The sequence below is a fragment of the Glycine max genome, chromosome 7 (genome assembly GCF_000004515.6).
Source record: "Glycine max cultivar Williams 82 chromosome 7, Glycine_max_v4.0, whole genome shotgun sequence".
Taxonomy (NCBI): domain Eukaryota; kingdom Viridiplantae; phylum Streptophyta; class Magnoliopsida; order Fabales; family Fabaceae; genus Glycine; species Glycine max.
Window position 1 is genome coordinate 3,677,361 of NC_038243.2, and position 15,283 is coordinate 3,692,643.

The 15,283-nt window shown below is 29.7% G+C and overlaps 1 protein-coding gene across 1 annotated transcript; it reads right to left on the bottom strand.

Moving 5' to 3' along the window:
• Window positions 1–5,426: 5,426 nt before the first annotated feature.
• Window positions 5,427–8,824, bottom strand: ERF7 (ethylene-responsive transcription factor 7). Its single transcript, NM_001354284.1, has 3 exons — window positions 8,384–8,824; window positions 5,861–6,797; window positions 5,427–5,728 (listed from the first exon to the last, which is right to left on the bottom strand). The coding sequence occupies exons 1-2, from the start codon at window positions 8,661–8,663 to the stop codon at window positions 5,899–5,901; spliced, it is 1,179 nt and encodes a 392-aa protein (NP_001341213.1). The 5' UTR covers window positions 8,664–8,824; the 3' UTR covers window positions 5,427–5,728; window positions 5,861–5,898.
• Between the last annotated feature and the right edge of the window lie 6,459 nt (window positions 8,825–15,283).

Genomic DNA, 15,283 nt, shown 5'->3' on the forward strand with positions numbered 1-15,283 from the left:
TTTACTAAAGGGAAATAACACTATTATTTCATGTTCTTTATAAAAGAACCATAGTGCTTTTTTTCTCGTTATAAGAGACATAAACTTATTTTTAGATTTAATAATTGTTAATTTTTTATTTATTAATTTATTGTGAAGATTATTAATGAGATATTGAGTAATTCTTCATACAAATGAATGCATTTATTTGTCTAATAACAATACAAGTCACACTCATGAGAAAAAATATTCTTTGAATTAATATAGCACCGTCGTCGAATATAAGCATTACTTAAATTATTTATTTTTGTGGGTAATTATATAATAAAATTTAAATTTATGATATTATTAATTAAATTTAAAATTATTCTAAGTAAATTGCACTCGACATCCTTGAGAGATGTGAGTATTATACTATCTTTCTCTCGTGTTGAAATATGCACTTCCCTTAGACAGATTCGAGTATATAACACTTCACTCTATTTTAATTTTTCTGTTAAAGTTGTGTTCATTCTCGTTAAAAAAATTATTGCCAAAACGTCTTTTACACTATATTCCTTAAGAAAAAAAAATATTATATCGTCCTCTCCTATTATGAAATAATTTTTTAGCCTTTGTTTCACTTTCAATTATGCCTCTCCGCCACTCTATCCAAAGTCCAAATGTACGCTAAAAACTTCTACTATTATCATATTACTTCAAATATGAAAAATATATGTTATTACTGGTCTTTTGACATATATGTTGCAAAGCCAAATCTCTCACTTTCTTGGCTGCTCTATCTATATATGGTCTTCTATCACACTTGTGACAATTCTCTCAACATCAAATAAAAGATGGATTGATATTCTTTACAGCAGATACACAAAGTATAACTTAATTATATAAATAGACTGAAATAACATGCTAATATTGTGTTTATACGAGAATTGACCAAAGTATGTGACTATATTATTTATCGTAACCTTCAACCCTTTCTGGGTATAAGGATCGCGTACTCAACTTTTAGTTTATAAGCTAATAGCAATATTTTTATTTTTTTTTTACATACAATGTGAGCATCTTTATTAAACAAATGCAATAAATCAATAGCAACGTACATTATTATCTGACAACGATCCTTGAGAATGTTTTTCGTTGGCTTTCAAAGGTTGGACTAACAAAACATACTAAAACAATATTGGATCTAAAGAAACAACGGTTTTTTTAGGGATGAATTTTTTTATTTTGCTGAAGTGATGAATCTCATCATCCTTTAAAATGAGAGATATTTTTCGTTTTCACAATGATATGTTCATCCTTTATATAACGTAAAAAATATTGTATCTTGAGTCAGTCGGCATATCCCTTGTACTTTCTTAATAATATTATTCTTTTTCTGATAAAGAAAATGCTAATCATTCAAAGTTATTTTTAGTTTTGTTTCTTAAGTTTTGAATTTAAATGATTTAATATCACTTTTTAGTCCATTATATTTTACAGTTATTTTATTCTAATATACTAAGTTTTAAAATTTTTGCTTTAATTTTTTTAGTTAAGCGTTTCATTTTAGTCATTTTTTATTTTTATTAGAAACATTAGTATTATGTTAACTTTAAAATTTTGAAATAATTGATTTAATATAATGACGGTTAAACATGTTATTATTTTTATTTTATTTTCATTTAAACCACAACAAAAAAGAGGTGCAAGTATTAAAAGTGTGGTGCCACTAGTAAAAGATTTAAAAAAAAAAAGAGACAGAACTATCTTTTGACACCCTCTATTTTCCTTTCTCATCTTTCCCAACCTCAACCCTTCTTCATCTTCTAGCTGGTGATGGTTGTCTCGGATTTGGTGATGGAAGTGTTTGATCTGGCAAATCTAGCCAAATATGGGTGGTTAACGACGGTAGAAGGTGGTGGTTGGTAGCGTTTGGTCCATATCTAAACTGGTTTTGGTGGAATGGTGATGGAGGTGGTGGCGCGCCTAAAATATATTAGAGGGGTTGGGACGGTAGGGTTTTTGTTTTCCTAGAAAGAACACATAGTGGCGGCTTTTAATTGTTTTAAATTAACTATTTCAAAAAATTTAAGTTCATACAACAACTGACTTTCTAACGGAAAGAATAGAGAATTAAAATAAAACTTTTTAAAATATAAATAATTAAAATTGAACATTTCAAACTTAATATATCAAAACAAAATAAATCTAACATTTGATGGATCAGAAACAACATTAAATTAATATGAATTCATGAAATTAAGCTAAAAATGCTTTGTATGCCCATTTCCAAAGTTGATCCGACTAACCTCATGGGCTGAAAGGTTAACCCAACCACTACCAGGGCAAGCCCAGCCCACAATATTTTAACCTAAATGTATGAAATGTTTTTTCAAAAAAAACTATATATATATATATATATATATATCAGTCATCTGTCAGGATCACATGCAAATTATTTTAAAAAAATTTAATTTTTAAAGTAGGTGGAGTTGAACCACTCTTGTCACTCTGATAATTTTAATTTTTGTTGTTGTTGAGCGCCACTCCTGATTTTTTTACAGAATATTGTAATATTTTACAGTAATTTTCAACGCGACTTTCATGGCAGGTATAATTCAGCGCATACCAAACAATATGTATTTTTCATATTCTGGAAAAATTACTGATATAGTTATCAAAATAATAGTGTTGCTATTTCAAATCATTACAGGGTCAATATATTTCGAAAGTCTAGATGTACACGCAATGCGAGCACGTTCAAACTCTGGCTTGGTAAATTTTCCATCTTCACCCAAACAAAAAACTCCTAATAAGCCAACCACAAAGGAATTAGAAATATGTTAATAATATATTTTCAAACACCCTTTTTTTTCAATATTCCTACTGTTTTAACAAAACAAAGTGTTCCAAATTAATTGTACGTCATTTTACAAAAATGAAAGCATTAATTTTTTTTTCATGAAATATACTTAGTCGGAGTAGTTGTTACTTGGTAGTAAATTAAGAAAAAAAAATAATTAATTAGAAAGATAAAAATTATACTCGAAAGTTACATATTATTTTTTTCATAAAATTCAAAAAATTATTACCTGTGTCAAAATCTTGAAATTTGTATAAAATGAAACAGAAAAAATATGAAACATTCTTTCTTATTAAATGCAAATCATTAAAATTTATAAGTTTCACTGATAATTTTATATAAATTTTAATAAATTATAACCTGTGTGTTAAAAAGAATGTATTAGAGTCTAACAACTCTTCAAGAATGATTTTTTTTTTTTTAAAAAAAAAAACTCTTCAAGAAATTATCGAAGTTGGGAAAGACCAACTCAACACCTTTCTCAGATTCTCTTTCATTTCCATAATAAGAGTCAAAGCATTTGACTTAGCTATTCATAGCTAGCACTAAAATAATGACAAATGAAAATCATGAAACCCCTACCGAAAAAAGAAAGAAAAAGATCTTATTTTTAAACATTTAGGAGTGTATTTATTACTACAGATCTTATTTGTAAACATTTAGGAGTGTATTTATTACTACTATGGATAAATTTGGGGTACCCTACCCAACTGGAGCTAGCTTTGGTTACCTGGCATGTGCGGCAATCAAAAGAGCCTCTCTGACTAATTTTTGTTCATATATACACTAAATTTAAATGCTACCACCAATCAATCATGTAAATCATATGTTTTAAATGTTATTCTAATTTAACAATAGATTTTAAGTTCGAATCCCAGATACATAACTCTATTGAATATTTAGAAAGAAAGATTTATCACTTATAATAATTTTATGCAGATCAAATATAATTATTTCAAGTAAAAGATAATTACAGTTTAGACACACAAAATTAAATGCTAAACATAAACATGCTAGTCATAAAAGTATTTGATGAATATTCATATTATTTAACATCAAGAGAGAAAAAATATAAGTATAATAAGATTTATGAAAAAAAATAAAAGATTTTATGACATAATAAAAAAAATAAAAAGATACTAGTGAGCTGTTTAAAATAAAGAGAAATTGATGTATCACTGCTGTGCTAGCGATGCAACGCAAACCAAAGCATTGTAGATTTTTCAATCCCCAAACATGGTGTTATTATATGTGTCACACTCTCCGCATTCCGCATAAGCTTCGTAACACGGGTACACCTAAATGTTGGAGCCATGACACTTTCCATTCTTTACCTAATCTTGGAGTATACAAAGGTGGCAGATGAATTTTATTGGGTTTTCAATGATCGTGTCACATGCCCCCTGCACCTCAGTTTCTGGCTCCCACATGATGGTAACATTGTACAGAGCTGCATTTGTGTTCTCCCTAGTAATGCCCAAGAATGCTTTATTATATGCAACGAGTGACTCGTCTTTACCATTAGCTTGTGATGGAAAAAATATGAGACCTTGTGGTCCTTGTCCAATAAAATTATCTCCATTATTGAAAGTTAGATTACAATGTTTCTTTCTTCATTTAAGAGAAGTTCTGATTCTAATCCAACAAAGATAATTTCCAACACAAAGTTCTGTTTCTCTTTTAGATGGTATATGTGAGGTATAGCTTTTTGTTTCTTTCAAGAATTACTAGTATTTTTTGAGACAAAACTTTTTAATAAATATACTCTACAAATCTTTTTAATATTTTTGAAAAAAGTATTAAATAAATATATATTTACTGTCTTAAAAACTTCTAAAAACATCCAACATAATTATTCAAAATACTTTTGCAAATTATTATTCAATAATAAAATGAAAACATTAAAACCCAATAATAAATGCTATGCAAATATTAAAACAAATAATAAATGCTAATCAATATTAAAAAAGATGGTAAAAGCTATGCAATGTACTAGACCAGATAATAAAAGCTATCCAATGTATTAAAACACATTTAATCTTGTGATGTAAGCAGAGTACTCAACGAACCAGGGGAGGGAGCGGAAAGCAGAGTACTCTTGTGATGAAGCAGAAGAAGAAAAAAAAAAGGGGCTGGTCCAAATTAATAGGAAAAAAACTAAGCTTCCAACAAGAAGAAAAAAATGCTGGTCCGAATTAATAGTTGAACTTGAAATTTGCAAATGTAAAAAAAAAATGCCAAAAGACCTTAAAAGATTATTGAGGTTCCAAGACAAATGTAATAATTCAAAAATCTTAGAAAATGAAAAGGCTGACAAAACAATCTTGGAAAAGTAATTCGGAAAACGATTATGAACTTGTCAGATTTCATCCAATGATGACAAATCATTAATTTAAAACTTCCCTCTCAACTAGATTTCCAACACTTAAAATCTCTGCAACAAAGCCAATTATTGCAGAACATTGGTTTAGAAAAAAAAAAAAGCTTTTCCACATCCATTAATAGCTAAAACTTTACACCAAGGACGATCTATTAAAGATGGCCTGAGTAACCAGTAAGCAAAATAATAGAGGCGATATGCAATCATCCACCACACAAAGCATTGAAAAATGGCTGGTCTCAAATCATAATCAAATTGCCATAACAATGAAAACAACCAAGTTAAAAACTGTAAGTCAAGACTGTATCCCAGACCATATATAACATAATTGATAATCCTTATGGACATCAAACAGAAAATCCCCTGAAAACGAGGTCTCTTGAGTTTCACACAAAGGATACCCTATAAAAACCTATATATAGTCCTATACTGCATTAGCTACAAGATAAATAAACTCCACATATGCTTTAAGCAGGTTGGTTTTCTTGCTGTGGATTCCATCACCAACATCACGATCACAATTCCTGAAAGCAATACACAAATGAAAATTATAATGATAAATAATATACATTCAGAAACATGCAGGGATGCTTCCACTAAGAAGAGAACAGAAGCAAAAATTAAAGAAACTAGAGGCAGAATGAAAAATCACTAACTTGTAGCTTTATTTACATAAAAAGGGATATGAAGGTGTTCAGAAGACTCCTGCCATGGAAGGCAGGTCGTCGAAGCTCCAAAGGTTCATAGGGTTTCCAGCAGCATCCTGAGATGCATCTTCACTGAGCAAAGACGCCAATGCAGCATCAGCCCAGGCTTCATCAAGAAAAGAAGGGGTCTCAAAGAACTTCAGCTGGGATTCAATGTCTGCAAGCTCCTCAGAAAGAGTTTTTGCAGAATCATCTTGCACAGATGCCATATCCAGCAGGTTGTTCTTCTTCTGATTCTGATCAGCAGCACCCTGCACAAACTGAGATTCACCGTCCAAAGGAGCAGCAGAAAGCATGGATGAGATCTCGGGTGTCTTGGGGACTTGTTCACCCCATCCGAGGTCAGAATAATCAAACGAGCTGCTCGAATGCTCAGAGCTGAAGTAAGCAGTAACATCAGCAGATGGAGTAACAGGTGAGACTTGAACTCCATTTCCAGCAAACGGGGCACGGTTAACATACTGGTTAACCAGTGGTTTCTGTTCCACCTGATCTATAGGGCTGTAGTAGCCCTCAAGATTGTCACCAAAATTGAACATCTGGTTTATTTTCGGCTTCACAGAGTTCAGATTTTTCTTCATTGGCTGAGCCTCTGGATTCGCCTTGAGACGTTTTGAGGAAGCAGCGCCTGAAGGCTCATCAGGGAAATTCACCTTGGCTTTCTTGCCACGGATCCTCCTTGCTTCAGCATCGTAAGCTCTTGCAGCTTCTTCAGCAGTGCTGAAAGTTCCAAGCCAAACACGAACCCCCTTTCTTGGGTCGCGAATCTCAGCAGCCCACTTTCCCCATGGACGCTGGCGGATTCCGCGATACTGGTTCTTCCTCTTTCTCTTGGCACACTTCTCAGCTTGCCCCTTTGATTCCACAGATTTCACAGTTGTTGCTCCTACAATATAATTGGAAAGTAACATAAATTAAACTATTAAAGGACAAAGACAATAAATATGCAGTATCATTAAAAAATATATCACATACCAAAAACACACATACAAAGATTGGCATCTATTTTCCCATTTCTTCCAAAACCATTCAGGTCTATTAGACAACTCCACAACAAGGTAAAAGGAAAATCATCAACACGAGTAAAGGAACTGATAATAATGGACATATCTTAACAATGGCTGTTCTTTCATTAAGTTCAGTAATAGATATGGTTACCATCAATTTACCCAGCCTATACAACAAATAGATATGAGATTAAACATCAATTGTTTCAATTTCATGGATTAATCAGTGAGCAATCTAGATCAAGCAACATTATTTAGCCCACAAACAGGAAACCACATACCAGACCAATAACCAAAACAGAAGTAAACGAACTAGCAATATACTCAATGAAATGCCAAAATTGGATCAACTAATGAACAATTAATGAAATAACAGCAGTAATATAAGGATACTCAATTTTTTTCGTTTCAGATCAATAATCGATACTTGTCTCTCTTAAGATCAGACCTAACAATTAGAAGTGCAGTAGGTTAATTGAAACAATCCATCCTATACAAATTTATAACACCCACACTTGGTCAACCATATGCCTGCTAGATTGGGCCCACAAAGAGCCAAAATTTAAAGCATAATTAGAAGCACAAAATCAATCCCAAAGGCACACGCAAACGAAATCCTGCAATCATCTAGCCAATGATCATGAATTATGTTTAAAACACAAAGCCAAAGCCAGGGGGAAAAAATTGCTCCCCTCATTTTTTATCAATCAGGAGAAAAAAAGCCTAAAAGATAAATATCCATAATCCATATCTATAAAGGTTAGGAAAAAAACCAAAAAAAAAAATTCCAATCTCATTAAGTGCGAGGGAAAAATTTAACTTCACCAAATAACAAAATTAACATAAAAAAACCCTTTAAAAAATGACAATTTTGTTTGAGATGGTTGAACAAGTAACTGAAACCAACTCCAATTGAATCTACAAAATCATATCCCAATACAAACGGCTCTAAAGTCAGTAACTGAAAATCCCCAAATTTCATGCACAGTACAAAGGCACACAGCCCCAAAAAAATTTACAAAGGATGTTCCCTTCATTTTTAAAACATTCCTGAAGAAAACACAAAATATGCAATAAACAAAATATTTTCTTCCAGACACTGACAAGATCTAAACCGATTTGAATAAAATTCCCAAAGCCAACTCCACCGAAAAATATTTTGAAAAATAAAAACAAAAATTAACATCCCAGAAAACCATACATCAAATCCATTTTATTGGTTAAAAAAATCCTAATTTTTCTGACAAAAAAAAAAAAAGAGGCACGAGCATGAAAAAGTCACAATTTTTCCATCAACCAACAACAACCAAGAGAAACGCCAGACACCACAGAAATGAATGCATATCATAACTCAAAACCGAAACCACAAATCCAGAATTAAAAAACAAAAAAGCACAACCAAACCAAAACTCTCAGAATGATGATTATTATAATCAGAAAGAGACAACGAAAGAGTTGTTGTTACCACGAGAGAGAGGCTTAGAAGCAGCCTTGTTGTTGGAGCGAGAGAACCCAAAGGGCTTCTTCTTCTTCAACTCCTCCTCCTCTTCATCGTCCTCATCATCGACATCCTCGATTTCCGAGTCATCCTCGAATTCTCTGAACCCTGCCTCGAAATCATCGTCCAGCAGCGACTTCGAGAACCGCTTCCTCAAATTCGGCCACAGGATGTCGGCGGTCACGCGCTGCGCCCCGCCGGCGGGACCCGCTGGAATGAAGTCGGAGATAATCGCACCACCACACATGATCGCTCACTCACTCAGATCCTTGCTCTTTCGACTAAAGGTTGAGACTTTCTTCCACCCAATGGAAAATGATCGCAGAAAAAACAAAGCTTTCGCTCAATCAATGGAAAGTAAACAAACAATGGCTGTGTCTTTCTTCAGGGTTTTGTATAATTGAGTTTGGTGTAAGGTGCGAGCTGTATGGTATTTATATATAAAAAAAAATGAATTTTTCTTTTTTCTTTTCCGCGGAATGGGGTGGGTGAACAGTGAAATGGGGTATGGTGTTACCGTTTTGCCCTTGTCAGTGGTAGCCGGTGAGTTTTCTAGTTTTCTTTGGTTTTGGAAAGGTAAACGGTAAAGTTGATGTTTTTACTGGTAGTGCTGTCTGCAGTGGTCAGCAAGCATCATGTGCGCAGACCACACGTGCCTGGCACAGGTTCCTTTTCTGGTTTATTATTACGCAAAAAATGCGGGAAAAAAGGGACAGAAAGTAATAAATATGGAATGCATGATTAGTTTGTAATATAATTTTTATTTTTAGGTAGTAATGAATGTTTTGTGAATAGTGAAGATTTTTCTCGTGATATAGAAGAAAGATTATTTTGTGTAGATTTTGTATTTAAGCCGATTTATATTTTACATAAGTCATTCTCTTTCTCCTTAAGCTGGTAATGGTGAGATGTTTATTGCAAAGGATAAAAAATAAATTAAGGAAATAAAAATGAAAAATAATAAAATGTTTCGACTTTGTTGCTTGCGATCATGCAAATTCTCATGACATAAAGCGATTAAAATATTTTTTTTTCTTAATTTTTGTTGGCGGTTATATGATCATTTTTTAGGTTATTATTTATGATCATGCAAATTCTTATTATAATAAATCATTAAAATCATTGTATTCCTCAATTTTCATTGGAAATTACCTTGATCATTAAAATGATTAAAAAAATATTTCTTTATTTTTGTACGTTTACGTGATCATTTTTTATGTCATTATTTATGATCATGAGTTTTCTTGTGATAGTAGGATGATTAAAAATGTTTTTATTTCTTATTTTTCGCTAGTGGTTACGTGATCGTTTTTTAGATCACTATTCATATTCATGAGTTTTCTCGTGATAGTAATATGATTACAAATATTTTATTTACTAATTCTCACTAGCAGTTACGTGATCATTTTTTAGGTCACTGTTTATGTTGATGAGTTTTCTCGTGATAGTAATATGATTAAAAATATTTTGTTTCTTAATTCTTGCAGACGGTTATGTGATCATTTTCAAGGCCATTGTTCATGATCATGCAAATTATCGTAATAGTAAAATGATTAAAAATTATTAATTTCATAATTCTCATTAACGGTTATGTGATCATTTTCAAAGTATTATTTAGATCTGTGTTTTCTCTTGACATTAAAATGATTAAAAATATTTTATTCCTTAATTCTCACTAGCTTTTATGTGATCATTTTCGAGGTCAGTGCTCTTGATCATGTGTTTTCTCATGATATTAAGATGATTGGGAACATTTTATTTCTTAAGTTTCGCTAGCAGTTATGCGATTATTTTTTAGGTCATTGTTCATGATCATGCAAATTCTCGTGAAAGTAAAATGGTTACAAATCTTAATTTTTGCTAACAGTCATGTGATCATTTTCGAGATTATTGTTCATGATCGTGTGTTTTCTCATAACAATAAAATGATTAAAAATGTTTTAATCCTTAATTTGTGTTGGTGGTTACGTGATTATTTTCAAGGTCACTGTTTATGATCAAGCATTTTCTTGTGATAATAAAATTATTCAAAATCATTTTTTTCCTTAATTCTCGTTGGGGGTTATGTGATTCATTTTGGATATATTCAAGTAGTAGTCATGATCAAGCAAATCCTCGTGATAATAAAATGATTTGAAAACATTAATTCATTAATTAACTAATTCACATTGGCACTTACATGAATTTTTTGGATTTTGTTGGCTTGTGCACTCATGCAAGACCTAAGGATATTAATGGACTAATTCATTAATTGAATTGATGTCAGTTTATGGCTTCAAGCCATTTTAATGCTATGCTTGGTTGTGAAAAGAGAAATAGAGTATATGAAAATAAATGGGAGATAATTTGAAAAAGAATAAATAGAGTGAAAATAAAGTTAAATGACGGGTTATTTGATTGAAGGGATCAAGGGAAATGTGAGAAATAAAATGAAAAAAATAATAAAGTTGTTTGATATGAATGAAATGGGAAGAGAGGAATTAAATAAATATATAAACTACTATTTTGCCCTTATATAGTCATGACAAAAGACCGTTAATAATTGATTAAATTGGTGAACTTAATCGATTATGTAACCTAAATAATTCATTATAGTTGAAGCCCTCTATTTTCAAGTGAAAGGACATGCAAGAATAAAGGGTTTGAAGGCATGTTCTCACCTATAATGTCTAGAGACCCATGCTCCCACCTAACGAAGCCTACCATTGGTTTTGAGATTCAAAATTACCAACACAAAAGGTATTGATAGAAACACAATTAAGCAAGCACTATCACATGTGAAAACAAAGAGTAACATAAGGTTAAGCAATACTTTTTACTTTTAACATTCATGACTCCCACATTTATTCCGAAATTGTAAAGACCAAAATCACTCATGTGGGTTCTACTAATTCAAAATTTGATTCACTCCTACATACGTCTATAGACCTATGGTCCCATCTTCCAATGAAGCTTACCATTGATTTTGAGATTCAAAACTAGCAACACAAAGGCATTGATAACAACACAACGAAGCAGTAACTGTCACACGTAAAAGCAAAGAGTAAAGTAAGGGTACACTAGACTTTCTACTTTATTACTCCCATGTATTTATCCCCGAATTTTAAAGACCAAAATCACTCTCATGTGGGTCCCACTAATTTAAAATTTAATTATCTCATGCATATGTCTAGAGACTTATGCCTCTGCCTTTCAATAAAGCGTGCAATTGGTTGAGATTCAAAACTAGCAACATTGAGGCATTGCTAGCAACACAATGAAGTAGTCATTATCACACATGAAAGCAAAGAGTAAAAGTAAGGATAAATTGGACTTTTTACATTTTAGCGTTCATTACTCTCATATTTACCCATAAATTGTAAGGATTGAAATCACTCATAAGGGTTCTAATAATTTAAAAATTAATTATCTTCTTCATACGTTTAGAAACCCATGCTCCCACCTCCCAATGAAGCATACCATTGGTTTTCAGATTCAAAACTATCAACCCAGAGGCATTGGTAGCAACACTACAAAATAGTTGTTGTTCGTGAAAACAAAGAGTAAAGTAAGGGTACATCAAACTTTTTACTTTTAACATTCATTATTCCTATATTTTTTCCTAATTTGTAAAGATTGAAATCACTTGTGTGAGTCCTACTAATTCAAAATTTAATTCTCTTACATCAACTAAAACAATGTATAAGTCCTATTCTTGTCTTCGGATAATATTTTTTTTTATTGAAACAAACAAAACATAAGTCATAAATCAACTCAAAACATGAAATAAATGTACTTGAAAGAGAAATTATTAAAAGAAATAATACCCAAATAATATAAGTAGCATACCTTGAAAATAATTAAGAGGTAAACTATTATAGAAAATATATATTAGGGACAAATAGCATGAGTTTACTCATGCTTGCATATAAGGATTTTCAAATTCGGTCTAATAAAAAATGCAAACCTAAAAACTAAAAATTGATGAAAATTGAATTTCTTTAAAAAAAAAATTACCATTTATTGGATGATCAATTGTTCAATTTGGCTTTTGAATGATATTTTAAAAAAACGAACCAATATTTTGTCTAATACACGTTATTTTTTTCGTTTCATATGTATACTACTACCATTTTGCATCCGAATATTAAACCTTTAATTATAAAGCCATCTGACAATTCAGCTCTAAATTAACTTGACTCCCCTGGATGTGTTGCAACAAAAAGGGGTGTATACATTTTGGTCTTATGAAAACAATGCAAGGTTGAAAAATGTTCTCGAAAAAATAGACACAAAATCATGTGTAAATTATCAAAAGAATCAACTAAACTTAAACTAACTAAATCATTATTAAAGAATGTCAATTGTTGGTAATTCTAATATGATAGTTACAATGAAAATTAAGTATAAAGTATATGTGTGCCAAGGCTCAAGATTGATTAAAAAGTATGCCCCGAGTGATGTTGCAATATTTTGTTGTATGACGTGTGTTGTATTTAGAAGCTAATATTTTTTAAGCAAAAAAATCATCGAAATAAATATACATATTTTAATATAAAAATTAAACAAGATGTGAAAAATCTAATTCATATCTAAAATTTCCAAAACAAATAGATTATTTGTCTAAAAATATTTTTTTAGAATCTAAAATAATAGTTGTAAAAATTCTATTAAAAAAAACTTTAGCACATATTACTTTTTTTTTTTTTAGAGAAATAAGGCTTTACATGCAATCTATCTTTCGAATTGATAAATTCAGGAATTTTACGTTACAATGGTAAAAGAAATTCGTCAAATACATTTCATGTAAAAGAAAAACATTTCAATATGTAGTGTACAAATTAAAAAGTAAACACCTACTTAAATAATGCTTTTATTATGTTTTCTTTAGAAAATATGATGAATGCAATTCAACATTTTTAAGATATTAGTTAAAGAAGTAAAAATACCAATATAATCTAACACGGTTAGAAAATAGTTGTTCCTTAAGGATTGTTTGGATAATTTTTTTAAAATTACTTGTAAGAAAAGAAAATAAAAATTAAAATAACATCTTCATAAGTTAAAATTTAACTTATGGATAAATTAATTTATAAAAACTCTCATAAATTATCTAAATAGTGATTTTAAATTTATGAATGAATTAATTTTAACTTACAACAAAAAATTTATTTCATCTTCTTCTTCTAAACATACTTCACGATAAGTTTATCCAAACATGATTTTAAGTATATGGTCATAAATTTGATTTTGAATGAATGTATGGATTATAAAGATTTTGTTGAGACTTGGAATAAGCAATTTTTATTTTGGTGATTTTAATATTTTGAAGGAATCAATCTCTGATTATAAAATAAGGATATTTTTAGTATTAATTTTTTAAGGAAATAAAATTTTAAAAAAACAATACGTTAGTGTAATTACTGAATTGTTTAATTTTATACTTTAAATAACTAAAAATATTTAGTAAACTTTTTAAAAGTTCTTAATAAATACTTTTCAAATACTAGCCATTAGCGCGGTCAAGATTAAGACCATTGAATGTGGTAGACTGGTGACCTACAACCTACTGTTTCGGTATGAAAGCAGTTTTACCGTCGCCGGAAGTGGAAAAATATAAGCACAACGAGTAATGGGCAATTTTGTAATCTAACCTTCATAGTTACATGGCCTTAAAGTTAATTTATTGTGTTCTCGAAGGCCAATGCTTGAAGCAGTTTCACTTTTAATACTAGTAATTTTTAGTTTATTCTTATACTGTGCATTAATTAGAATTTATTAAAGGTATTATTTTTAAATAGTCATTAAAAGTAAGTATTTTTTGTAATAATATTTAATATTTTGGATTTTTAATTAATTATTTAAGAAATGCAATTAATATTTCAAATTAATTATCACTTTTTAATATATATTTTATCTTTCGTATTAATTTGATTCTCTTTTATTTATTTTTATTTTCTCACTCTACATTAAATAGTTGAAGGTGCATTAAATAAATATTTAATACTTCATTTATTTTTCAAAATAACATTCAAGATAGGACCATTTTATTTATTTTAAAAATTTCTTCACATTAACTATTTAATGCAGTAAAAAAATTAATTATTTAATTTTTTTTTACCGAAAACACAACTGCTAACCTTGTAAGCACTTTTTTTTATTTAATGCCTTTGACTTTTGAGTTTGACAGATAAATATTATTTGTTGAAAAACAATAATAAGGAAAATCAATTTAATTAATAGAAAATATGAAGGGTTAAATATGATTTTGATGTCTAAAATTTGAGTGATTTTTGTTTTTGATTTCTTAAATTAAAATTTATTTATTTTTAGTTCCTGAATTTCAAAATTTGCTCTTTTAATTACTCTTCATAAATAATTAAAAAAATATCCCATATACCCCAAAATCAATATGTTTTTTTTAATGGAGAGGGACTGAAAATATAAAATTTTGAAATTTTAGAACTAAGAAAAAAAAATTAAATTTGGAGGCAAAAACAGATGACTTAAATTTGAGAAAATAAAAATATATTTAAGCTAAATATTAAGTAGTGTCTGGTTAAACTGAAAAGTATAATTTTTTATTAAAAAAACACAACAGTATATCTTTCCATGATTTCTAACACGACATTTTAATAGAAATGGATTTCTTGAAATTGTAAGAATTAAAATATTTTTCTTTTTCAATTTGGAGAACCAAATACGAATTTTTTAGTTTCAAAACTTTTCTTGCTCAAAAATAAAAATTATTTTCTCTACTTAAACTTTTACAAAATAAATTTATTTTTAATTAATATATATCTTAATAAATATTAAATACAGATATTCTATTTAATATTCTCAAAATAGAAAGAAATTCAAAATTTAAAGTTGACCTGTCATGTATTT